This window comes from Eremothecium cymbalariae, chromosome 8, assembly GCF_000235365.1.
Source record: "Eremothecium cymbalariae DBVPG#7215 chromosome 8, complete sequence".
Taxonomy (NCBI): Eukaryota; Fungi; Ascomycota; class Saccharomycetes; order Saccharomycetales; family Saccharomycetaceae; genus Eremothecium; species Eremothecium cymbalariae.
In genome coordinates this window covers 160,887-184,005 of record NC_016456.1, presented here as the reverse complement: position 1 = coordinate 184,005, position 23,119 = coordinate 160,887, and the positions used below count along the sequence as shown (strand labels likewise).

The following is a 23,119-nucleotide window of genomic DNA, read 5'->3' as shown; positions in this document are numbered from 1 at the left end:
AAATAAGAGAGCGCTACGCCACCGAGAACATATATTTAACAGTAAACCGCCCCCCCCCCCCCCCCTCGCACTCCTTTCTCCTTCCCTTCTAATACGCACCCGCCCCTCGTAGATGAGCGGCGTCCGTTTTTTTTCAAGTTGCCATTTTGAACATTACTTCATCCAGGAAACAGACATCTGTAATAATTACACAGTATATATCTAAATCTTTAATATTAATTCTTATCCAGACATTTATATCCTTTATATTCTCAACGCCCCCCTCGCAGTATTCAACCCATAAGCACTAAACATCCTGATACCTGAGGTACCAAACGGGAAGTAACTCACTGCATAGTAAATGACAGAAACCAACTCCAAGATGGCACATGGAATTGTAAGCAAAGAACTCTTCAAAAATGCCGCAAAATAGATAGTCAAACTGGCGGTGGTGAAGAAAAATAGCGTAAATGGCAACCTGTCCCTCGACGTCAAGTGCTTAATATACTCCACCGGCCCCTGAAGCACCCCAAATGCCAGTACAAACAGCAGCGACCCCATCGACCACAGTAACCCGAACTTCCTTGGCTTCACAGCAAGCATAGGAAACAACATAATACATATACTAAAGCATCCAACAGACCCTAATATAAAACAAGCAAACAAAGCTAACCTCTCCGTCCGACTCATCGCAAACCACTCGGGCTCCTGGCTCTGAGTCAGATCCTGCCGCGTCATCGGAAGCCTCTGATAAACATCTTGAGCTCTACTGTTTAACGATTCCGCCCAACCTGAAAATAACGTTTGAGCTCCCTCATTGAACCCTTGTGAGTTCTGGCCTCTTGTCTCATTCCAACGATTCAACGAATCCCTAAGGCTCCCAGCCTGCTCATTCGTATTCATAATCCGCTTGCCTCCTTCCCGTAACTCAATTCCTCTTCTCTTAAGTCCTTCTTTAGCCTTATAGATCCCACGAAGATCCTTCTTTTCCTTGCGTTGTGTTATAATATTATTACGAAATCCGTTCTACCTATGTAAAACTATAGAAACAAACCCCCTCCCCTCCGCCCGGTTTGTTGGATATGAAAAAGACCAATTTTTTAACTTTGATCTTCTCTCATATTTGCAAGCCCAAAGTAAGCTACGGTTACAGGAATAGAGCAGTGAAGGTTGTGTAAACGGTAAATTTGGTTTATGCAATGGACAGTAACCATCAAGGTCCTGATGATATCATCGAAGAGCTTTTGAAGCAGACTCAAGAGGTGGATAAGCGAGGAAGCATCCCTCGAGAGCAGCTGACTCCGTATAGTGGATTTTCTGGGGCTGGGTCTGCAAGATGTCCAGAGGAGGTGGTAAAGAAGAAGCAGCAGAGCATTGAGAGCCAGGTGGGGTACGATGGGGGATTTCTGGATGAGTACTTTGTGACAGGACAGCATGGTACGAAGGGGATTGCAGCGGTGGATGGAGGGTTGCTTCAAGATCCATTGTTTCAGAGCATTTCAAACGGGAATAATGGTAACAATGATCAGCAGCAGGACGACAGAGTTAATACGTACTTGGATGAGCTGCCATCTTCGTTGGATTCGAATGTGCATATTGATTTTTTTTCGCCTGTGGGCTCATATTACCAACCACAGCGGTTGAATTCGTTGGACTCGCATAGCTGTTCGCAGTACTTGTCATCTAGTCAACGGTCGCCGGTCAGTGCTCGTACCAGCACGAATATATCGAGCTCTTTACGGAGCCAGACGCTGCCTCACCGGGCTCGGCACTCGTCGTTGAGTAGTAGCCTTGCCAGCACGCCTGTGATAGAAGACACAATTAGTGCAGGAAGCACTGGCAACAGCCACCACCTTTCGGGTTCGAATAACATGACTCAGGAGGAAAAGTTGCGGCGGCGCAGAGAATTCCACAATGCGGTGGAGAGGCGTCGGCGGGAGCTGATCAAGTCGAAGATCAAGGAGTTGGGCAAGTTGGTGCCTCCCAGCTTGTTGAATTACAATGAGAATGGTAAGGAAGTGCGACTAAACAAGGGCATTATACTTCATAGGACTGTTGAGTATCTTGACTATTTGAAACAAGTATTAGACATTCAGGACCATAAGAAAATTCAGTTAAAAAAGAAATTGTGCGAGTTGGAGCAGCGCAGGCGTGAAATCGGCACGCAGCCTCTCGCATTATGCTCATCAACACAACGTTCACGTGCAACCAAGACGAACTCTCCCGAACAAATAATTGATGGCAGGGCTCTGCCCCAGATTACAAAGGAAGGGATGCCCCTGGGCGACAACCACCAGCCATTGTCTGATGATTTACAACAGTTTTTATCTGGTGACCAAATGGAACAGGCAGATAATTCAATGCTGATGTTCAATGCAGGTACAGAGAACCCAGCAAACTTTTTATTGGGCTTCAAACCATAAGCCCCTCTATGTATACATATCTATATATGTATATATCTCTACACGCCTGCCTGGGTTGGCTCGACTGATGGTTTCCTAGCATATCGAGACGATAGTAATATGTGCATATATCATTCATGAGATGAGTCTGAAAACTATTAAATATATTAGCTAGGTATCCTTGGGGTCCACTGCCGTGAACAAAGAAAAAACGGTAAATATAGATAATGATTGTATGTAATGGTAATTTTCGTTTCATTTATAAAAAATGTTACAAGATTCTTAGAAAGGGCTACAACTTTCCACTATACCCAGATCCCTATCAATTTTGTATCCCAACCTGGTAGATCAACTGCGTGCCACTGCAATTAGCATCACTTGAATTCTACACTTAGCTTATCCTTATGCCCAATAAATATATTTCCACATATATTATGAACGTCGGTCTCACCGTAGCTTTTCTCCGCAACTATAAGCAATTTTAGAATTTTGAAGGTGACTTTGGTATCCCAAAAATCATAAAAAACCAAAATAAACTTCAAAATGAATGAATTAACAAGGCACTGGTGTTTCTCCTATCCTCTCACCACTACTATTCGTCATTTTGCGCATCAACCACTCCCCTTCTAACAAATCTCTTACACGATTTTGATCTGTGCATATAAATATGCATAGAATGCCCAAATCTAGTACAAATAAAAAACTGTACAAATTGTCCCTAGTGTACCTTTTGCTACACACACACAAAAAGACTAATGTGGTCACTACTAGGTTCTGTCCCACCGACCCAATTCTGCTATGGCTGACAAAACGAACTTAGTTTCAGTACACAATGGGAGGATAGTATACCTCCCATCCCCCTTGAAACCCCTCATTAGCAACCCTAAGCTACATACAATTTTTTATACATATGTACACTTTTCGAACACTTCCAACACCAACTCAACATATGAAGACGTCTAAATAGCCACACAAACCCGCCTAAATAACTACCAACCCTTGCTATGTAAACCCACTTACACAGCTAAACACACTCGTCGGTCGCGATGCCGTGTGTCGCGTCTACTTTCTCCTTTTTTGTTTCAGATTTATCTTGCCTTGTATCTCTGTTCTCTCGCAAGCTAATAATTTTGTTTTTGTTTTCCTCAAAAGTTTTCTCTTTGTGTAGTTTGACAACATCATGACATTAAAGTATTGAGTTCATAATCTAAGTTAGTGGATAATCCAATCCTTAGAGTATCTTATATACAGGATACTAGTATTAAGAGTATCGCCAGGATATTGGATTCGGGATAATTTATCAGGAAAAGGATGTATAATACTAGTACGACAAATGAAAACAGCAGCTCTTTTCAGCGTTCATTAAAGGCAGTAACCTCAGGGCATCAAAGCAATGCAATGAATCTAAGTTCTCATAGGGTAGCATTAAGTGATGTAACTTCACAGGTGAATAATAGACACAATAGGAATAGTTCAGTGTACAAACAGGACATCGGGCTGCATAGAAAGTCGGGAGTGGTGTCTCATGTACACACGAGCAGTTTTGACAGTACGAATATAGTGGTGCAAAATAGCAGTGAGTCTGAAGAATTTTCTACAGAGGATAGGGAACATCATTCTGGAGGGGAGGAGGAGTATGGAGTGATACAAGGAAGTGGGGAGTTTTACCTTAGTACGAGTGTTCGAAGTGCGGATAATGTAATTAGTCTGAATGATGCGGAGGAATATGGTCTGACGCAGCCAAAAGTTATAGGAGATGATTCTATGGATGAAGAACAGCAGTTGGAGTCTCTCTTGCCTACTACTAATAGTGAAATTGAGATGTTTATTGAAGAAGTTACTGAGCAATTTCATAGGGAGATACCAGATCCCTTAGACGAGGACACATGGGATGCGGTAATGGTTGCCGAATATGCGCCAGAGATTTTTCGGTATTTACGTTCGTTGGAGGCAAAGTATACTCCGCATGCGAAGTACATGAATTTTCAACCCGAATTGAAATGGTCATATAGGTCAACGTTGATCGACTGGATCGTCCAGGTTCATTGTAGATTCCAGTTGCTACCCGAGACGTTATATTTGACGGTTAACATTATTGACCGATTTCTCAGCAAAAAAACCATCACTTTGAATAGATTCCAGCTAGTGGGTGCTGCCGCGTTGTTCATTGCATCGAAATATGAAGAGATAAACTGTCCCACATTAAATGAAATGCTGTACATGCTGGATAATGCGTATAGTGGAGAGGAAGTTTTAAAAGCAGAAAGGTACATGATCGACACCCTAGAGTTTGAGTTTAGCTGGCCAGGTCCCATGTCATTTTTGAGACGTGTGAGCAAAGCTGACAACTACGAGTACGACATTAGAACACTAGCCAAATACCTATTAGAAACGTCTATAATGGACTCGCGTATGGTAGCGGCGCCGCCAAGTTGGCTAGCTGCTGGTGCATATTACTTGAGTAGGATAATCATTGGCCACAACACTTGGAACAAACAACATATTTTCTACTCTGGTTACACATCCGAGCAACTTGTTCCTCTCGCTACCGCAATTCTAGAAAACTGCAGACATGCGGATAGCCGTCATCACGCTATTTTTGAAAAGTATTCCAAAAGTCGTCATCGCAGATCAGCCCAGGTTGTTGCACGATGGATTGCAATGGCTGAAGAAAGTATTCATGAAACTTGAAAAAGAAGAACAAGAACAGCTATAATTTCATGCTTTTATCTCTCTTGCTGCATGAAATTACAAGTGAAACATTATGAGGCATGCGATCATAGAAGAAGTGAAAACACTATTATAAACTTAAGAATCAGTCTCCCTCTTCCTACCCTCCTTCTCCATCCTTGAAACACCTTCTAACGAATAAAACATTAAAAATACTAGACACACAGGAAAGTAGGGGTTGTAATGATATCAAATTTTTATTCTGGGTCCCAAATATTATCGTTATTATTCATATTATCATCATATTATTATCGTATTTAAAACACAAGGGTAGAATTAAACTAATAAGGGCATTTTAATAATTCTATAAGTTCATTTTAATAGAGTTTATACTATCTTCAAAAAGATCTTCAATTCGGTTTTGCTTGCTCCATAAATTTGGCTTAGAGCGACGCAACAGAGATTAAAACAAAAAAATAAAAACAGCCCTTGGCGGCTAAATATCGATCTTCCTTAACAATGAGTTTAGCACTTTAACCACTTCTAAAGAACACAGCCCGTATAATAGTGGACCTGACCTTGATTAATAGTGAGAGTATGAAAGGCGGAAAATCAGGGGCAACTAGTTACCATGGGGTTTCATTATCAGCTCTCGCTCATGGTGATAAGCCATCTCAGAATAATACTACGGGCGAAAACAATCAAGAGGAAGGGGAACCTGATGAAGGAAAACCTGAGGAAGTTTCTGAGGTAATTCTGGTGCTACATATGATAAAAGCAAAGTTAGGATGTGTTTTGTTGGATCAATCTTGTAGTACTTTGAAGGTATTAAACCAAGACTTTCATTTAAGTTTGATGAACACTACGATTTTCGACAACGCCGATGAAGACAACGAAACCGTTAATGGAAGTAATAGTTATGCAGATGAAGCGATTACGATCTGTAAAAACTGTATGCATATTTATGGAGACGTGAGGGTAGAGTTAACGTTTTTCCATTTTCCTTTTTTTTAATCTGGGAAGTTTGTTTTGGATACTAACGGTTGGCGACAGTAATACTAGATCTCAATCCATCTTTGGTAATCGTGTCTGCGCGATTTGATGAAAATATTTATAATTATCTTTCAAGATTCATGTCACAACGCAATGGGCGTGTTTTATTACAAGAATCAAGCAAGTTTAGGAAGAAGGAGTTTACAGCATGCTTCAGTGATTATGCTGATGGAGTATCTAGTGGCCGGGATACGGATTCGCCCAAGTTTGCAATTTTGAATGATTTACTCCAAAATCCAAGTTTGAGTGCAACAGCAAACTCTATCAATTGTCTGCTGACTTATATCGAAAGGGAAGGCTATTGGCTTCCTCAGGAGGGAACGTATTTTGATTCCATTTTGAATGTAGAATCATTGGATTTTAAGAATAAAATGTTCTTAGATGATGATACTTTTCATTCATTACAGATATTCCCTCCATATGAAAGTTCAGCAAACGACTCTATTTCAAAGAATGCACATTTGTCGATTTTCGAACTATTGGACCATACTACTACGCAGACCAGTAAACGGCTGCTAAAGTCATGGCTCCTTAGTCCATTGACAGATCTTAAAGAGATTGAAGCAAGATATCAAGTGATTGAGACTTTCCACCAAGAATACAATTCTGCTACCTTTGAACAATTGAGGAGACAATTAAAAGGTTTGCCTAATATCTCCTCCATTATAAATAGCTTCTACACAGGAAGAACAAAACTAAACACATGGAGTTCCTTGAGACGATACCTGGAAAGTTCCATTGAAATATACCATTTGGTGATTCTAATAAAAGCTGCTGGGAATGTTAATCTCTTTCAAAGGATAACGGATTTATTGGATCCTGATGTTCTACGAACACTGCTTCATTCATTAGATGCAGCAATAGATTTTGCAGTGTCTCAAGACATGAATGCAATAATTATTAAAAATGGCGTCCACCAAGATCTGGACGATCACAGAAAGGTATATGACGAATTGGAAAAGATTCTATCAGTTGTTGCCAAAGAAGCAGAGTATATTATCGTTAACTTACTTGATGAAGAGGAAAAATACAATTTTGCGAAGCAGAATAGTAACAACAACTTTATCAATGCTGTATATGTACCACAATTGGGATATTTGATTACGGTTGATATCGAATTAGAATCCATTTTGAATAATAATGCACAGTTAAGATGGCGAGAAATGTTTAGGACGTCCACAACAATTTACTTTAAAAATGAAGAGGTTACGAATATGGATCAATATTATGGTGATATATATGCCCTAATATCTGACTTAGAGATTGAAATATTATATTCGTTACAAAAAGAGGTTTTGAAGCACAAGAAGATGTTGATCGACAGTTGCATGTGCTTTTCAGAGTTAGAGGTCCTTTCCAGCTTTGCGCATGTAAGCGAACTACATAAGTACAGTAAACCAGAATTGACCGAGGAAAATTGCATTTTAAAAATTAAGGGAGGCCGACATGCGCTATATGAAACCATTGTGGATACTTATATTTCCAACGATTTTGACCTCGATGGTGGATCATTCAGCGATAAAGATTGGTGCAGCCATAATTACAATAGGGTTGCAGTCTTGACAGGCGCAAACGCTTCCGGAAAATCTGTTTTTTTAACCCAAAATGGTCTAATTGCGTACATGGCTCATATAGGATGTTATGTCCCCGCTACATCAGCTAAAATTGGCGTCGTTGATAAAATATTAACTAGAATTAAAACCAGAGAAACTGTTCTGAAAACCCAAAGTACATTTCAATTGGATGCACAACAGATGGCAAAATGTATCGGCTTGATGACAGAGAAGAGTCTTTTGCTAATCGACGAGTTTGGTAAGGGCACGGACATTATTGACGGCCCTGCATTATTTGGCGCAATTATATCACATTTGGGAAAAAATGAACGGTGCCCTAGAACGATTGCTTGTACACATTATAATGAATTATTTGGACCTGCAATTCTTACAGATTCTATTCCTGGTGTTGTTCACTTCCAAACACAAATCTTATTAAACTCTGTATCAGCTAGTGGTAAAATTGATGCAACGATATTAAATGAGGGTATTACTTTCCTTTATAAAGTATCTAAAGGGCTTGCCAAAAGTTCTTTTGGTGTTTATTGTGCAAAAATTTGCGGCTTGAACGAGAATATAGTATCAAGGGCAGAACATCTAGTAAAATTGATCAATGATGGAGAGGATCTTGTCGAATATTGCGGCAAACCGACACCTGAAGAATTGGCAAAATTTCAAGAGAATCAAGAGGTTGTTAAGCGATTTCTCAGCTGGGATCTGGATCTTGAAACAAATTTAGAATCTTCAATCCTTCGTGAAAAGCTTGGTATGATATTAGAAACACCCCAAACCAGACCTGTTAGCGAGCAGATGAATAACACTTCAGAGTTATTCATAAAAGAGTGAATTTATATTAATCAACATAAACCTATGTACATTGAGTAGTCTTGTTAGCCTTTAAACTTCACAGACTTCGTTAGATTCTTCCTGATACCAGTCATTTCACCTCCATAAACTCCAGACTGGCCGCCAGAATAAACTGCACGTACAGATTTCAATTTCTTTTGAGCCTTTTCGTACTTCTTTCTCTTCTTGACACGTGAGTTTCTATTATCCTTATTCCTCTTTGGAGTCAAACCCTTGTTCTTCAAGATTTGGTAGTTAATCGCACGTTTACCATTGTCTCCAAGTTCCTCAGCAAGTTCAGCTAACTTACCTTCTCTTGCTGCTTTCACAGCGCCCATATGAGCTTGCATACGAGCTTCTTTTTTAGCCGCTTTACCTTTTTTAACTTGTGAATAGTAATCGTCTTCGGATTCTTTATTGATAGACTTGGCAACGGCTTCATCTTCAGAGTTATACTCATCATTACCGAGATCAGCACCATTCTTATCATGGAGACCACGTTTACGAGCTTCTTCAAGTAACCTTTGCTGCCTTTCAAACAATCTCTCTTTGTATGGTATATCGTCGTCACCTTTAAATTTATCAACCTTTTTGGTTTCCTGTTGATCAATCTTAGAGGTGTAGAAACGTAGCGTTTTCTTTCTTGCTCTCTTCTCTTGTGCATCGACGTCTGCTATTTCAGATTCTACATGGTCATCAAAGTCATCTTCAGAAGGATTCTTAATGTGTTTTTTAGAGATACGAGTCTTTGAAACATCAATTTCAAATAGATTATCAGCATCCTCGTCCTCCTCATTACTTTCGACTGCATTGCTATCCACTTTGGGTTCTAAATCGTCTTCCAATTCTTCACATTCAAACTCTACCAGCTCTTTATCCAATACTTCATTATCTGATTCCTGATGTTCATCTTCTATTATGAAGCGTTCTTCAGGCAAAGTATGGGCCTGCCTCCAAACTTCTTTAGTAGTTAAAATGCTTTCCATTACTGGATGATCTTTCATCGTGCTGAAACTTTCATTATTCTTTAACTCATGGAAAAAAATGGCAAAATAAACTGAAATGGCACCTAGGTACGAGGATAATGCCATTATTTTAATATTACCAACTTCTGTGGGCTTTTCAGATTTCAGTAATTGCAGCTTTTCCAACTGTATTTCAAATTCTTTTGACAGTGGGAAAAACTCTGGGAACGAAGTTCGCAAAAAATTCTCTTTGGCCTCTACATCCATGTTTAAAACATCCGAAACTGCTACATTAGACGATTTCTGTTTGTTAGTTTCTTCAAACTGATCCATATCAAATTCTTTGGCTTCTTTCACCCAGTCATGTTCTGCATCATCCCCCAAATAGTCATCCATATTAAGCTCCTCCAAATGCTTCTTCTGTTGGCGCAAAGCTTCCTTCTCAATCTCTTTTGCATCCTCTTCATCTTCAATATCGTCTGCACCATAGTATACGCTTCGGGTTGAACCCCATGCATCTTCATTATCCAATATATCGTCTTGTTCGGCTGCCTCGGCATCTTCGTCCTGTTCAAGCCTTCTACCAAACACCTTTTTATAGGCCTCATCGGCATCTAACTCCTCACTATCATCTGAATATTCATCTGAAATATCCATAATCTCCTCTTCTTCATCAAAACCAAAATCAGCACTATTAGTATCAATACCTGATTGCTTCCCTGTTAACCCTGCTTTATCAAAGAGTACTTTTTCACGTTTAGCAGCAAATTCATCAACCTCGTTCACACCATATGAGGCCTCCACACCTAAATTGTTGCCTTGCTTCTTTCTGCTCATGATTGATCTAACACAATCCACCTTAGCTCGGTATAAAGAACGTCTCTATTTTGTTCTAACGCAATATGATTTCATGCATGAGATGAGATGAGCTGTGTTGAATAATTTTCCATGTTCGAGGCAGAAAAAGTCGTTTCTTTTCTAACAACCTCAAAAATTTTTTTCAACTTCACAACTCTATATCAAATTAGGATAGTTATTGATGAGATCAATAGGTTCCAGGATTAGGTAGGCAATTGTATAATGTCCAATCGGTTAAATTCTTTAGGTGGAAGCAATCCCAAACCGGGGTTGAAGTTTAAACCTAAAGTTGTTTCTAGGAGATCAAAAGAAGAAAGGGATGCGTCAGCTGCCAAGGTAATCATCGATGAGAAGCCCATTACTGAAAGGAAGAAATATACTAAGAAGCCTCGTACTAGTCAGCAACCGAGGAGGCTTCCTCGCTATCTTGAAAATACGAAAGTGATTACATCAGGTCCATTAGCAGCGGGTAATTTTTCTAATGGTGGAACCGGTGTTGATGGGCTTTTTAAGGTTAATGGCTCACAATCTAAGTTATTGCAGCAAGGACTTCTGGCATCTAATGATGGGGGACAAGGCAGCGATTCGGATAGTGAAGATTCTGAGAACAAAAAAACCGAATTAACATGGGAAAGGAGCATACTGCAGATGATTTTAAAAATATAAGTACAGATGAGGAGGATTCGGATATTACAGGCATGGGAGACGAGGACGAGACATCGCAGAGAGTTGCGGAATTGTTTCCTGTGAGAGCGCTGCGTATGAAGCCTGCTATACAAGAGAATAGTATGGAAGGTCTTGAGGAAGCTGCAACTGATCCCTCCACAAGAAACACGAGTCCTCCTACTGGAATCACAAAGTTTGATGAGCCAGACACTTTAGAAGCTGTATTCAGACGCAGGGAAGAGGCATTTCATGAAAAGCTAGGTAATTTGAACATGAATGGGGACTTAGACTCGCCAGAAGTTGCTTCTGAAAGATTAAAGACAGCGATTGATCACAAACGCCTAGCCAAGCAACTGGATAAAATCGATAATATTCCAGGGAAGTTTATGTTCTTACAACTACCGGCATTGTTGCCTGAATTCGAAGAACCTGAAATAGCAGCTACTAAACAGGAAGAGGAAGTCATAGCTCTAACGGAAGATGTGGATACTGAGAAAGTAGTGGCGCCCGATCATGATCATAATAAGGAGACAGAAGAGAAGGACAAAAGCAAGGAGCCGGTTGTTGCTCAACAAACGAAGAATAAAAAGAAAGAACCCGAACCTTCTAAACCACTCTACGGCTGCGTTGGTGCCATTAGAGTACACAAATCTGGCCGAATGTCTGTGAAGCTCGGAAAGACTATAATGAACATTTGTAGAGGTGCTGAATCTACATTCCTTCAAAACGTCATTGCATTGGATCTTGAGGGAGGGGAGGTAGAACTACTAGGTACCGTCGAAGGACGGGCAGTTATTATACCGGAATTCTAATAAGGATATAGATGTTAACCTACGTGTACTATAGAGCTAGCCTATCTATATAAGCCAGGCGTATCCTATCTCTGCAGCAAGAGAACAATCGATTACTATCGCTGATCCTATCACTTAACTTATATTCCCGACGCTGTACATACAACCCAAAGGATGTCTTCGAACCTATGGCCGTCAAATATGCACTGTTATAGACGCTATAAAAGCCCTTAAACGGCCTTGGTGGCTTGATAACTCCTCTATGGCGGTTCCTAGTTCATCTTAATGGTGATTACAAGTTGTCATACACTACGATTACTAAATTCATATAAGTTTTGGTAATTCGATTTCACATTATAAATACTAAGGGGAGTCATACTATATGATATAGTACAATACTTGGAAGCTTTAAGGCTAGGTTTAATGGATCAAGATGGAAACTAGTGAAAACACGATTCGGAACAATAGGAAGAATACATTTCTGTCTCGAGTTTTTGGGGTTCAATCGTCTGAATTAGGGGATTCATTGGAAACTACGGAGATGAGCCATTTCCCGATCCAGATTGATAGGTCAACAAGTCGTGTGCTTGAAGAATCTCGAGTAATTGAATCAGATCAAGGAAGTTCTAGTGAAGATGAAGATGACCTGCCGGCAGGAAGCTTTGAGCCACTAGTAGAGGATACCAGGAAGTATGTTGGTGTTCATGGAACGAGAACCGATTACACGGAGGAAGAATTTAGTGATCAGGAATTAGATGCTACGGAGCAATATACAATAGCAAAATTAGGTCAAGGGTCGAGTAGTGATGATGATAGGAATCCGGAGGGTCTAGAGGACTCGGGTGATGAAGAGGATGCAATGCTACTCCAGACTAGGACAAAGGAAAGGGGCGGTTCTGGGAAAGGCAACCAGCAGCCGATGGCTTTGAAGAAAATTATTGGTGATCAGGGCAGGAAGTTTTTAGGTCGACAGAAGTCTTCTCAAGAGGAAAGTTTTATATTCCGTAAAAGCTTGATTTGGGATGAAGAAAGCCAAGCGAGGTCTGGTTCTAAGAGAGTGGCGTTATTGCCAAAAGTTTCTGTTACGAATAACGTACCTCAAAATAGACAGAATCCATTAAGCCCAAGGGAGAGAGCGCTTTGGAAATGGGCGAACGTTGAAAATTTAGACGTATTTTTGCAAGATGTTTACGGTTATTACTTGGGAAATGGGCTTTATTGCATTATGATAGAGAAGCTTTTAAATTTACTCACACTTTTATTTATCGTATTCATCTCCACTTATATGTCGCACTGTATCGATTATTCAAAATTGCCATCAAGTCACAAGTTCACTGAAATTAAAATTGAGCAATGCTATCATACACAGATCACAGGTACAACTAAAATTATGTTTTGGATATTTGCGACATTTGTACTTCTAAAAGCAGTACAACTGTATTTTGACTTTAAAAGCTTGCTTGATATTCACAATTTTTACACATATTTGTTAAACATTTCCGACAAAGAATTGCAAACAATACCTTGGCAAAGCGTTATTAAACAGATCATGTTTCTAAAAGATCAAAATGCGGTTACAGCCAACGTTGTTGAGGTCAAAGCAAAAAATAGGATCGATGCCCATAATGTTGCGAATAGAATCATGCGGAAAGAAAACTACTTGATTGCGCTTTACAACAGAGATATATTGCATCTGTCTTTACCAATACCGTTATATCGAACAAGTACGCTAACCAAAACTTTAGAATGGAACATCAACTTATGTATTATAGGCTTTGCGTTTAATGATGCAGGATTTTTGAAGCAGAGCTTTTTGAATCCTGGCCAGAGAGAGTACCTCAGTGAGGAATTAAGGAAGCGGTTTATTTTAGCAGGATTTTTGAACATTATATTATCTCCATTCCTTGTTGTATATTTTATCCTATTATATTTCTTCCGGTATTTCAATGAATATAAGACTTCACCAGGATCATTAGGCTCCAGACAATATGCCCCAGTTGCGGAATGGAAATTCAGAGAATATAATGAGTTATATCATCTATTCAAGAAGAGAATTGGGTTAAGTTACGAGGTTGCCAATAAATACATTAACCAGTTTCCAAATGCAGTATGTGATTACTTTTTCAAGTTTGTGAAGTTTATCTCAGGATCTTTCGTTGCTATATTAGGTTTGATGACCATCTTAGATCCGGAGAACTTTCTGAACTTTGAATTGACACATGATAAAACGGTTTTGTTTTATATGACCATTCTTGGTACTGTATGGGCAGTTTGTCATGGAGCAGTAAACGATCAATATAGCGTCTTCGACCCGGAGGAGGCGCTAAAGGAATTAATCACATACACACATTATAGCCCAAAAGAGTGGTCAGGACGTTATCACACTGATGATGTGAAGCAAGAATTTTGCAAATTATATAACTTGCGTGTTGTTTTATTACTTAGGGAATTAGCAAGTTTGGTTATGACGCCATTTATCCTATGGTTTTCATTACCTAAGTCTGCGGAGAGTATTGTTGATTTCTTCCGAGAAGTATCAGTTTATGGTGATGGTCTTGGTTATGTGTGCCAATATGCTATGTTTGAGACTGATCAGAAGAAAAATTCTACTGTTTCTGGAGGCCTGCAGTCGCAAAATCAAAGAAGGGCAAATGACAAAGGTGCAGATGATGATTCTAGTGATGAAGAGTCAGATAGAGGTATGAACAAAATGATTCAATCGTACATGTATTTTGTTGATGACTATCAAAATCTCGATAACGCCGTTGGCAAGTATCAAATACCAAAACCCAACCACTTTCTAGATGTTTCAGCTCGTGAGCACGTAAATCGTAACTATTCCTGGAAAAAACAATTTAAATTAGGAAATAAGCCAGAGGAATTCAAAATACGATCTCTAAGCCCGACCGCTATATCTTCTTCCATCTTAGCTAACAAACCAAAACCCAACTTGAGAGCCAGATTAGATAAAGGTATCGAACATAACCACTCAGACAACCTGGGTGAGTCCTTCATTAACTCAATTCCTATTGCTGATTACGAACCCACCGAAAGAGGTGATGGTCCAAGTAGTAATGGTGTTCTTGGATTACTAAACCAGTACTATAGAAAATCGGATGTAGGAAGATAGCGAATAACTAAGATATATGTACACATATATATATGGGCAACTAACTTTAAATTGGACCTAAAGATTTTAATTTCGTTTCTGATAGGCTATATATTTCAGTTGCATAGATCATATAAAATAAAGTCAGCGTTTACCACTACGTAGTTTTTTTTCCCGTTCATACTTATTCTTTTCCGCTCCCTCCTCTGTATTGATTGTGTTAACAATGCGAGCCATCTTTGCTTTATATTCTTCAGCACCCTTTCTTTGTTCATCAATTCTTTGTCGTGCTTCAAATCTAGTATCTTTGCGAATCTCCTTCATAGTAAACTTCCGCTCCTTCTTTAATTGTGCCTTCATTTTGTTAATTTCATTTCTTGATCTATCAGGATCATAAGACTTTCTCTCTGGGTTAAAGTTTTCTTCGAACTTAGGAGTATAACTTGGAATGGAAGCTGGTTTATGATCTTGCAGGACGAGGGGATGGTGTTCCTGCAATTTGAGCAATCTTTCAATTTTGTCTAATAACTGTTGCAATAACTTGGTATTTGGATATACTTCTAAATAATGAATGAGAAGTGTTTTGAACCGAAGGATTATTTCAGGAAAAGCAGGTAATTCTTTCCACAACAGACTTATGGATCTATCAAGAGTCGATAATATATTCAGCAAAAGAGATGACAAAGTGGATTTATCATATTCAGTAATAAAAAGATACCTTAAACTTAAAGTAGGCTTTAAATCCTGTAAGTTCCCATCATTTGACAAGCCTAATTCGTAGCTATCCAACTTAAAGTTTAACCATTCAGTTGAATCAACTTTAATGTTTGGATACAAACTGCTCAAAGACTTCAACAAAAAATAAGTCAATTCTGGAATATATCTCTTAGCAAACCTCTGATAAGTCATGGCAATATTTGCAATAATTGCTCCAAAGATAATCTTTTCGTAACTATTAAGTTTGATCTGTTCTAATAGTTCTCCAAGTAAAATATTACAAGGTGTAACAACCAGATGATAGTGGTCAGACGTTGAAAATAGGAACCCTACTAGAGAAAAGAAAACAAGATCAGATGGAGACAGTCCATAATACTGACGAGTTTTAAATCTACCTTGAATTTCGGTGATTATTTCTCTGCAAACTTCGGATAATGCTTCATTGTATTTTTCTGACATGACTTTTAGTATGGAAATAAGAGAATTTTGAACCTTTTCTACAACTTCAAAGTTGGAAGAGTAGTCGTTAGCAGCCAGAAATAAAATGTGACGCAATATAATACCACTAAAATTACCCAATCTCTCCTTATTACCCTCAGCTAGTTTTGGTTGATAGGCTCTAATGACACTCTTTATTACCCTTGGATGCTCCTCAAGCAAGTTATCTCCTAGTAACTCTAGTAATTGGTCATGCGTTTGGGGACATGGCAAAGGGTTTATATGTTTTATCTTATGACTTGAAACCTCTTCACTACCCTCAGGATCCTGGTCATCATCTTCAAGCTTAACGTCGTCATCAGAATCTGCTATGCCGTTGACGAATTCACCATATTCACCTTCCTCAACATCACTTCCTGCCCAGAAGTCATTACTCAAGTCTTCAACTCCCTGGTCATTTTCTGAAGTTTCATATATGCCATGCATACGATGAAGTCTATCTTCCTCCAACTTCTTTCTCATCTGTTCTCTTTCTCCATTAAGTTCTTCTTCAGTCTTAGTTCTATCAGTTGGGGCAGCTCTTTTGTCTAATCCCAATTGCTTGACCTTTATATCATACTCAATCTCCTGAGATGGTTTTTCATTGAGGGAAAGTTTTCCAGGTTTTGGAGCCACTCTTAACTCTGACATGATGTCATCAAATTCCTCATCTAAGTCCTCGATTTCATTTGTCAACTTCTCCTGAGCCTTTTGTCTCTCATGTTTATAGTATTTAGACTTCGAGATGATTTCTTGCATAACCTCCGCTTTGGATCTCTTTCTTGGGGGTTCACTATCAAAATTATCCGAAGAACCCCCTTTAGCCGCCAAGAAACCTCCTTCATCTATATTTTCTACTTCAAAATCATCTGGAAGAGCTTCCCCAAAATGGGTTAGTGCACCAAAGTTATCATCCTCATCATGCTCATCATCCAAATTGAATAGCGATCTTTTAACTTTCCTTGACTGTGTTAACTTTTCCCTTTTGAAACGTTCAAGCATAATCTCTTCAGGTGTAAGGTTTTTATTTCTCTCACCAAAACGCCTATCAATCACTGCACCAGAACGATTCCTTTGAGCTTTCTTAGCTTCATATGCAACCTTTCTTTGTTCTTCTCCAATCTGCTTAGATATACCCGGTTTACCAACCGCAACTTTACTTCCATCACCGGTCAAGATCTGAACCTTGTTTCTATTAACCTTAATATCAAATGGATTGAACTGTTCCCTGATCTTCGATAAAACTTGTGCTCTTTCCTCTCGGTCGTACTCCTTACTTGGCCGTTTACCCTTGGGCTTCTTAACATTGGTCTGCCCTGTCAATCCATGGGCTTGCAGAGTAGCTTTCAGCCTCTTCAATTGAGAACCTCCCATACCGTAAATTCTGTGTATATGCAAGTAGATACAGGAAATAAGATCTAATAGCACCTCCACAATTAGAGGATTAAGCTACTTCAGATGATGGTACTTAAAATCATCGTACGCTATAATGGTGATGAGATGAGGCTCTAAAATTTTTCAATTAAAAGAAATTCAAATTCGGCAAAGTCACGTGATCATCATCATTATTAACGGATTATATAATTATCGGTGGCAAACAAATCAAAGTTAAGCTCTATATTTCTTATCTACAAAGCGAGTTCATACAATATTCATCTCAAGACACTTGCATAATTAGGAAGGTAGCTTGATTATTAGAGGTTAAAGATGTCCAGAGACGCTCCAGCCAAGGCGGAAAAGAATTATGCTGATATTTTGGATGAGCAATTTCCAGAAATTGATATCTTGGCCAAAAATGATGATGCGAGTGCGTTAGACAAATTATTGGCATTAGAAAAGCAAACAAGACAAGCTTCGGATCTCGAGTCCTCTAAGAGGGTTTTAGTCAAGCTTGTTGACGTACTTGTTGCGAATCATAAATGGCCTTTGCTGGACGAACAATTGGTGTTATTATCTAAAAAACATGGTCAATTAAAATTATCGATTCAAGCCATGGTCCAACGTGTCATGGAGCATTTAGAGGACCTAAAGGACTTAAACACAAAGGTAACGACGATAGACACGATTAGAACTGTCACTGAGAATAAAATCTTTGTTGAGGTTGAAAGGGCGCGTGTTACCAGGACATTAGCGCATATTAAGAGGTCGCAGGGTAAATCTGATGAAGCTACTGACCTGCTATGTGAATTGCAGGTAGAGACTTATGGTTCAATGGAAATGAGTGAAAAAATAGAATTTATCATTGAACAGATGGAGTTGAGTATTTTGAAAGGTGATTTCTCTCAAGCTACCGTTTTGTCCAGAAAGATTCTAAAGAAAACGTTCAAGAACGAGAAGTACGAAGCTTTAAAGTTAGAATACTATAAGCTGTTGATTAAGATTGGCTTACATAAATCTGAATATTTGGAGATTGCTCAGTATTATATGGAAATTTACAACACTCCTTCTGTTAAGAAGTCAGAAGAACTTTGGAAGCCTGCCTTATCCCATATTGTTTACTTTTTAATATTGGCTCCTTATGATAACCTGCAAAGCGACTTAATCTATAAGTTGCAGCAGGACAACAATTTGAAGAAATTAGAGCTCCATGAATCCTTAGCGAAATTATTCACAACTGCGGAGTTGATGAGGTGGCCTATGGTGAAGCAAACCTATGAGCCTTTGTTGAACCAAGAAGATGTTGTATTTGGCTCCAACAAAGTCCACTGGGAAGATCTACGGAAAAGAGTTATTGAGCATAACCTAAGGACGATTTCTAAGTACTACACAAGGATCACCCTTCCAAGATTGAACGAACTGTTGGATTTGAATGAAACTGAAACTGAAACATTTATTAGTAATTTGGTGAATCAGGGGGTGATTTATGCTAAAATTAACAGACCAGCGAAGATTGTCAACTTTGGTAAACCAAAGAATTCTAGTGAGCTGCTAAATGAATGGTCCTCTAATGTGGATCAGTTGTTAGAACATATAGAGACGATTGGCCACTTAATTACAAAGGATGAAATTATGCATGGTTTAAAAGCTAAATAAATTTAAATAGTAACACCACGTCACTCTATAGATTTCAACTAATTTTTATTAAAGGTAATTTTTAGTGCTCGTGAGGTTCTGTAGCAGTTTCTATCATTGCCGTTCCTGCTGATTCCTTTTCTGTTTCGCACTTTCCACTAGACTATCCCACCTATCCTTTAGCCTGACCACCTGATTGGACAACTTTTTATTCTCCTTGATTAATTGATCCATTTTTGTATCATATTCACGAAATTTACGCTGCTCAAAGATGGCGATTTCCTTCTGGAACTGAGCTATCTGCTGCGTAACAAGGCAGCTCACTTCTTTCTGTCCGGCAGTTTTGGCTTCGCCAGCAAACTGCTGCGTTAGAACTTGCAAGATATTCGTCTGTAACTTATTGATAATCGATGCAAGGAATGGATCCGTGATAGGATTCGCATTGTTCAAATGCATGTTCATATCTATTACCCTTCCAGGGCTGCTCTTATTATTGGTCGAAAGACCCTGTGTAGTATTTGCAGGTGTCGGTTGCTTCCGCTGATCCCATTGTTCTAGTTCTTTTACCTTAAGTTCAATGTCCTCCTTTAGCAACATTATTGCACGCTTTAAATCTCCATTCAAAGCTAAATCCTTCACCAAAGATTCTAGTTGTTCTAATACATGTTCATACTCCTTTGAAGCGTTTTGATAATTCCTTTCTATGCAGTGCTGTTCTGCTATTTCGATGTGTTCGTAGATCTGGACCGAAGTATATGTTAGTAAGTAGGTCATACAGAAGCCTTAATTCACCCTTAACATACATCTATCAACTCTAACATATTAAAACTTTTGTACTCAGTAATAGCCTACTTACAAGGTCGCATTGAGCCAGGCTCTTTTACAGTATCTTGAGGTGCCAGTTGCTTGTTCTTGAAGGGGGAGCCTTTGTTCAAAGCACCTCTCAAAAAATGGTCGCCTAGTATGTCGTCATGTCACAAGTCTTAAACAGACAACGCTACGCTTACCACAATACTTATCATCAACTGCGGCTGTTTATGATAACAGAATCGGTATACACCCATAGGTCTCATGGAATGCTACCAAACCACACAAGAGAGGAAAAACTTCGCTTTTGGGAGTATTTAGAGTCACTTTTGGAACTGAGTGACTACTCCAATGAATCTTCGGTCAATTCTTCACTAGTATCGTATATTCAAAAGGCTTCACAAAGTTATAATGACTACATCACTCATGACCAAGATTTATATCGCACTGCATTGATTATACTAAATTCCAAATTGTTTGAGAATGATAAAGAATTCTGCATTTCTAAGATCTTGTCACTTTTAAGCATTGATAATCTTGAGATGAGTATGAAGTTCATTCTTAGCTACATCATTTTGTGTGAGTGCAAAATCGATTCCAACTCTTTAGATTTTGTTCTGGATTATCAAGGATTTACAGTTATCTATAATAATCTTTATAGTCAGTTTGCTTACTTGAGTCGATATGGTGATGAGAGAGTGGAATCCTGCAGAACCGATCAAGAAGGCAATCTATCCGAATTGGACTTAGAGATCATTCAAGAGTTCAAGAGGATTTCGACTGTACTTCTAGATTTATTGTTTCAAATTTTCAAATATTCCAAATGTGAAATAACGAATTTACAGAAGATCGATGACTTCTTTGTGTATTACTTGATGAGCACAATTAGATCTGATACTTTTGAAGATTTGTTTAACAATGCCAAATTCCGGTTATTATTGGCCTTGAATGAGCAATATGTTATTGCGTTACAACAATTTGAGTTAGAGAACAAGGTTTTTGAATATTTGTTGGATAACCAAGTTTCTAAGAACTTTGTAGAGTTCTTAATGTTGCAATTCAACAGGGAGACGGATAAATCATTGCAAATCATGATGTCTAAGATTTTTTATTTGGTTTTATCTGCTGGTCAGCGTATTTCAATGAACTTTTTTTACTTAAACGATTTAAACGTTGTTGTAGATGTTTTGATCAGGAATTTAACGAATCTATCAGAAGAAGAGGAATTGTTGAGGAACACATTTTTACGAGTTCTACATCCATTATTGAAAAATACAGAATGGACTAAAACCCGTTATCGATATACGGATCTATCAAAGCTTTTAGAATATCTTTCATGTTTGGATAATATCTGTTCTACAAAAGATGTAAATTTTGAACAAATTTCAACAACAAAATTAGCATTTAAATGCCTCGAAGAGATGAGGTTAGAGGAATCAGAAAAGCACACTACTTCAACTTTTACTAAAGGAAGCATGAAGTCTGAAGACGCCTTAAACAGTACTTTGGCTTCATGTGCTGTCAAAAATGGCCGGCATTTTGGTAAGTTTCTTGAGCCAGTGCGTACCATGAAATCGGTAGTCAGGAGTCCATTCTCATCTCCCCCACCACCGCCGCCTTCTAGAAAGGCATAATAATACACAATCATCAATGAAGCACCCCGTTCAAATACAGACGTTGACTGATCACTAATGTTTGAACCAATCTTAATTACATATTTAGATATTTAATATGATTGTACTATTTTATAGCGATAGAGTTTGCTCGCTAAACAAGTGCTTCTACTCGTTCTGCTTCATCATATGATATCTCCATTGCCTTCTATATCAAGCATTTCTGCATCCCCTCCAACAGCATTACCTTCTTCCGTGAGTATGTCATCTAGGTAGTTTTCTTGCTCAGCCGCAGCATACTCATCTATTACACTTTGGATAACTTCTCTAGATTCTAGAAATTCGTCCCATCCGTGTTGAAATATCTTGCCATTTTGAAATTTATGGAGGAAAGCACCTCTTTTAAATATTACATCGAAGCTGGAAACAGTCTTCTGCAATACAGATATAATCGATGATGTATTCGCAAGCATCATACCACTGACGTAGTCTGAGTTGGCGGATAAATTATAAGACGACTTTTTCCCTAAATTAACATGGATCGACGTTGGTGACCATGGAACGAATTTGGTTCGCTGTTGTGTCTTTAGTATGGCCCTTGTCACATCGCTTTGCTCGACGGAACCCTGTAGTACATCATATATGGTTAAATACATGGGTGTGTCAGTGTCTCGAGAAACCATAGAATTATTCCTGTCAAACAAGTCTAGTATTACATCATACGCAGTCAACCGTTTAAAATCCTTCGCCTCTGGAATAAAATCAGTAGTGAAAGGAGTAAAGCTCGGGACCAAAAAGTGAAGCTCCGGTGTAGGTACCAATGTAGAAAATATACTAGGTAACGAATTGTACATATAACTTGGAAATCTTAAACTGTTCGTGATCGAAGACATGACACTAGCTATCAACTGATTAGTCTGTTGATAGCTTGTGTTTGGGTCTCGGAATACCCTGGCTGTCAAGTTTAGTAATGCCTCATTGTCAAATACAATGGATGCATCTGCATTGTCTATCAATCTTCTCAACGTTAAGACAGTATTATATGGTTGAACAACAACCTCAGATTCACTACCAGGGAATACAGAATATGTCGTGACAATCTTTTTATGGTATCTATCAGACAAAGCTTCTAGTAAATTGGAACCCAACCCAGAGCCAGTGCCCCCAGCCACAGAATGTATTAATTGAAACCCCTCAAAATTTCCTGTTGCATCAATTTCTTTATCCAACATATTTAAAAACTCATCCTGATTTTCCTGACCATAATCATAACCGATAGGCCAGGTATTACCAGCTCCTAATTCATCCTTAGATATCCAGATATTTCTCTCATTAAAAAAGCCAGGGAAACAGTTTTGGACATCTGCAATAGCACTCGGTTCTAAATCAAATAATAATGCTCTAGGGGTATACCTATTATGATCATTCTGTCGGAAAAATATATTAGTATCATCTTCTTTTATAACATTAGGCTCTTCCGGATGTAAACTTTGGCCATCAACACCGATCCCATGCTCTTTAGCCAATTGTCCCCAAAACTGCTTACCAACTTGATTACCACATTGCCCAACCTGAATAGATATAACCTCTCCCGTCATTTC

The 23,119-nt window shown here is 38.7% G+C and overlaps 11 protein-coding genes and 1 further gene across 11 annotated transcripts; 7 read left to right on the top strand and 5 right to left on the bottom strand.

Annotated features, from left to right (window-relative positions):
* Positions 1–243: 243 nt before the first annotated feature.
* Positions 244–882, bottom strand: SFT2 (Sft2p; the record flags this gene model as incomplete). Its single annotated transcript, XM_003648148.1, has 1 exon — positions 244–882. One exon carries the CDS (start codon positions 880–882, stop codon positions 244–246), a length of 639 nt encoding a protein of 212 aa, XP_003648196.1.
* A 296-nt stretch (positions 883–1,178) lies between these two features.
* Positions 1,179–2,402, top strand: RTG3 (Rtg3p; the record flags this gene model as incomplete). The annotated part of the gene is made up of 1 exon (XM_003648147.1): positions 1,179–2,402. One exon carries the CDS (start codon positions 1,179–1,181, stop codon positions 2,400–2,402), a length of 1,224 nt encoding a protein of 407 aa, XP_003648195.1.
* Positions 2,403–3,692: 1,290 nt separating this feature from the next.
* Positions 3,693–5,072, top strand: CLB3 (B-type cyclin CLB3; the record flags this gene model as incomplete). Its single annotated transcript, XM_003648146.1, has 1 exon — positions 3,693–5,072. The coding sequence occupies one exon, from the start codon at positions 3,693–3,695 to the stop codon at positions 5,070–5,072; it is 1,380 nt and encodes a 459-aa protein (XP_003648194.1).
* Positions 5,073–6,184: 1,112 nt separating this feature from the next.
* On the top strand, positions 6,185–8,503 carry MSH5 (MutS family protein MSH5; the record flags this gene model as incomplete). The annotated part of the gene is made up of 1 exon (XM_003648145.1): positions 6,185–8,503. The coding sequence occupies one exon, from the start codon at positions 6,185–6,187 to the stop codon at positions 8,501–8,503; it is 2,319 nt and encodes a 772-aa protein (XP_003648193.1).
* A 44-nt stretch (positions 8,504–8,547) lies between these two features.
* SAS10 (rRNA-processing protein SAS10) lies at positions 8,548–10,305 on the bottom strand (the record flags this gene model as incomplete). Its single annotated transcript, XM_003648144.1, has 1 exon — positions 8,548–10,305. The coding sequence occupies one exon, from the start codon at positions 10,303–10,305 to the stop codon at positions 8,548–8,550; it is 1,758 nt and encodes a 585-aa protein (XP_003648192.1).
* Positions 10,306–10,548: 243 nt separating this feature from the next.
* Ecym_8079 lies at positions 10,549–11,804 on the top strand (the record flags this gene model as incomplete).
* A 412-nt stretch (positions 11,805–12,216) lies between these two features.
* ATG9 (autophagy protein ATG9) lies at positions 12,217–14,913 on the top strand (the record flags this gene model as incomplete). Its single annotated transcript, XM_003648143.1, has 1 exon — positions 12,217–14,913. One exon carries the CDS (start codon positions 12,217–12,219, stop codon positions 14,911–14,913), a length of 2,697 nt encoding a protein of 898 aa, XP_003648191.1.
* Positions 14,914–15,036: 123 nt separating this feature from the next.
* Positions 15,037–17,460, bottom strand: NOP14 (snoRNA-binding rRNA-processing protein NOP14; the record flags this gene model as incomplete). The annotated part of the gene is made up of 1 exon (XM_003648142.1): positions 15,037–17,460. The coding sequence occupies one exon, from the start codon at positions 17,458–17,460 to the stop codon at positions 15,037–15,039; it is 2,424 nt and encodes an 807-aa protein (XP_003648190.1).
* Positions 17,461–17,793: 333 nt separating this feature from the next.
* RPN5 (proteasome regulatory particle lid subunit RPN5) lies at positions 17,794–19,119 on the top strand (the record flags this gene model as incomplete). The annotated part of the gene is made up of 1 exon (XM_003648141.1): positions 17,794–19,119. The coding sequence occupies one exon, from the start codon at positions 17,794–17,796 to the stop codon at positions 19,117–19,119; it is 1,326 nt and encodes a 441-aa protein (XP_003648189.1).
* A 93-nt stretch (positions 19,120–19,212) lies between these two features.
* On the bottom strand, positions 19,213–19,872 carry ATG38 (Atg38p; the record flags this gene model as incomplete). Its single annotated transcript, XM_003648140.1, has 1 exon — positions 19,213–19,872. One exon carries the CDS (start codon positions 19,870–19,872, stop codon positions 19,213–19,215), a length of 660 nt encoding a protein of 219 aa, XP_003648188.1.
* Positions 19,873–20,069: 197 nt separating this feature from the next.
* On the top strand, positions 20,070–21,539 carry LDB17 (Ldb17p; the record flags this gene model as incomplete). The annotated part of the gene is made up of 1 exon (XM_003648139.1): positions 20,070–21,539. The coding sequence occupies one exon, from the start codon at positions 20,070–20,072 to the stop codon at positions 21,537–21,539; it is 1,470 nt and encodes a 489-aa protein (XP_003648187.1).
* A 164-nt stretch (positions 21,540–21,703) lies between these two features.
* On the bottom strand, positions 21,704–23,116 carry TUB4 (gamma-tubulin; the record flags this gene model as incomplete). The annotated part of the gene is made up of 1 exon (XM_003648138.1): positions 21,704–23,116. One exon carries the CDS (start codon positions 23,114–23,116, stop codon positions 21,704–21,706), a length of 1,413 nt encoding a protein of 470 aa, XP_003648186.1.
* Positions 23,117–23,119: the final 3 nt, after the last annotated feature.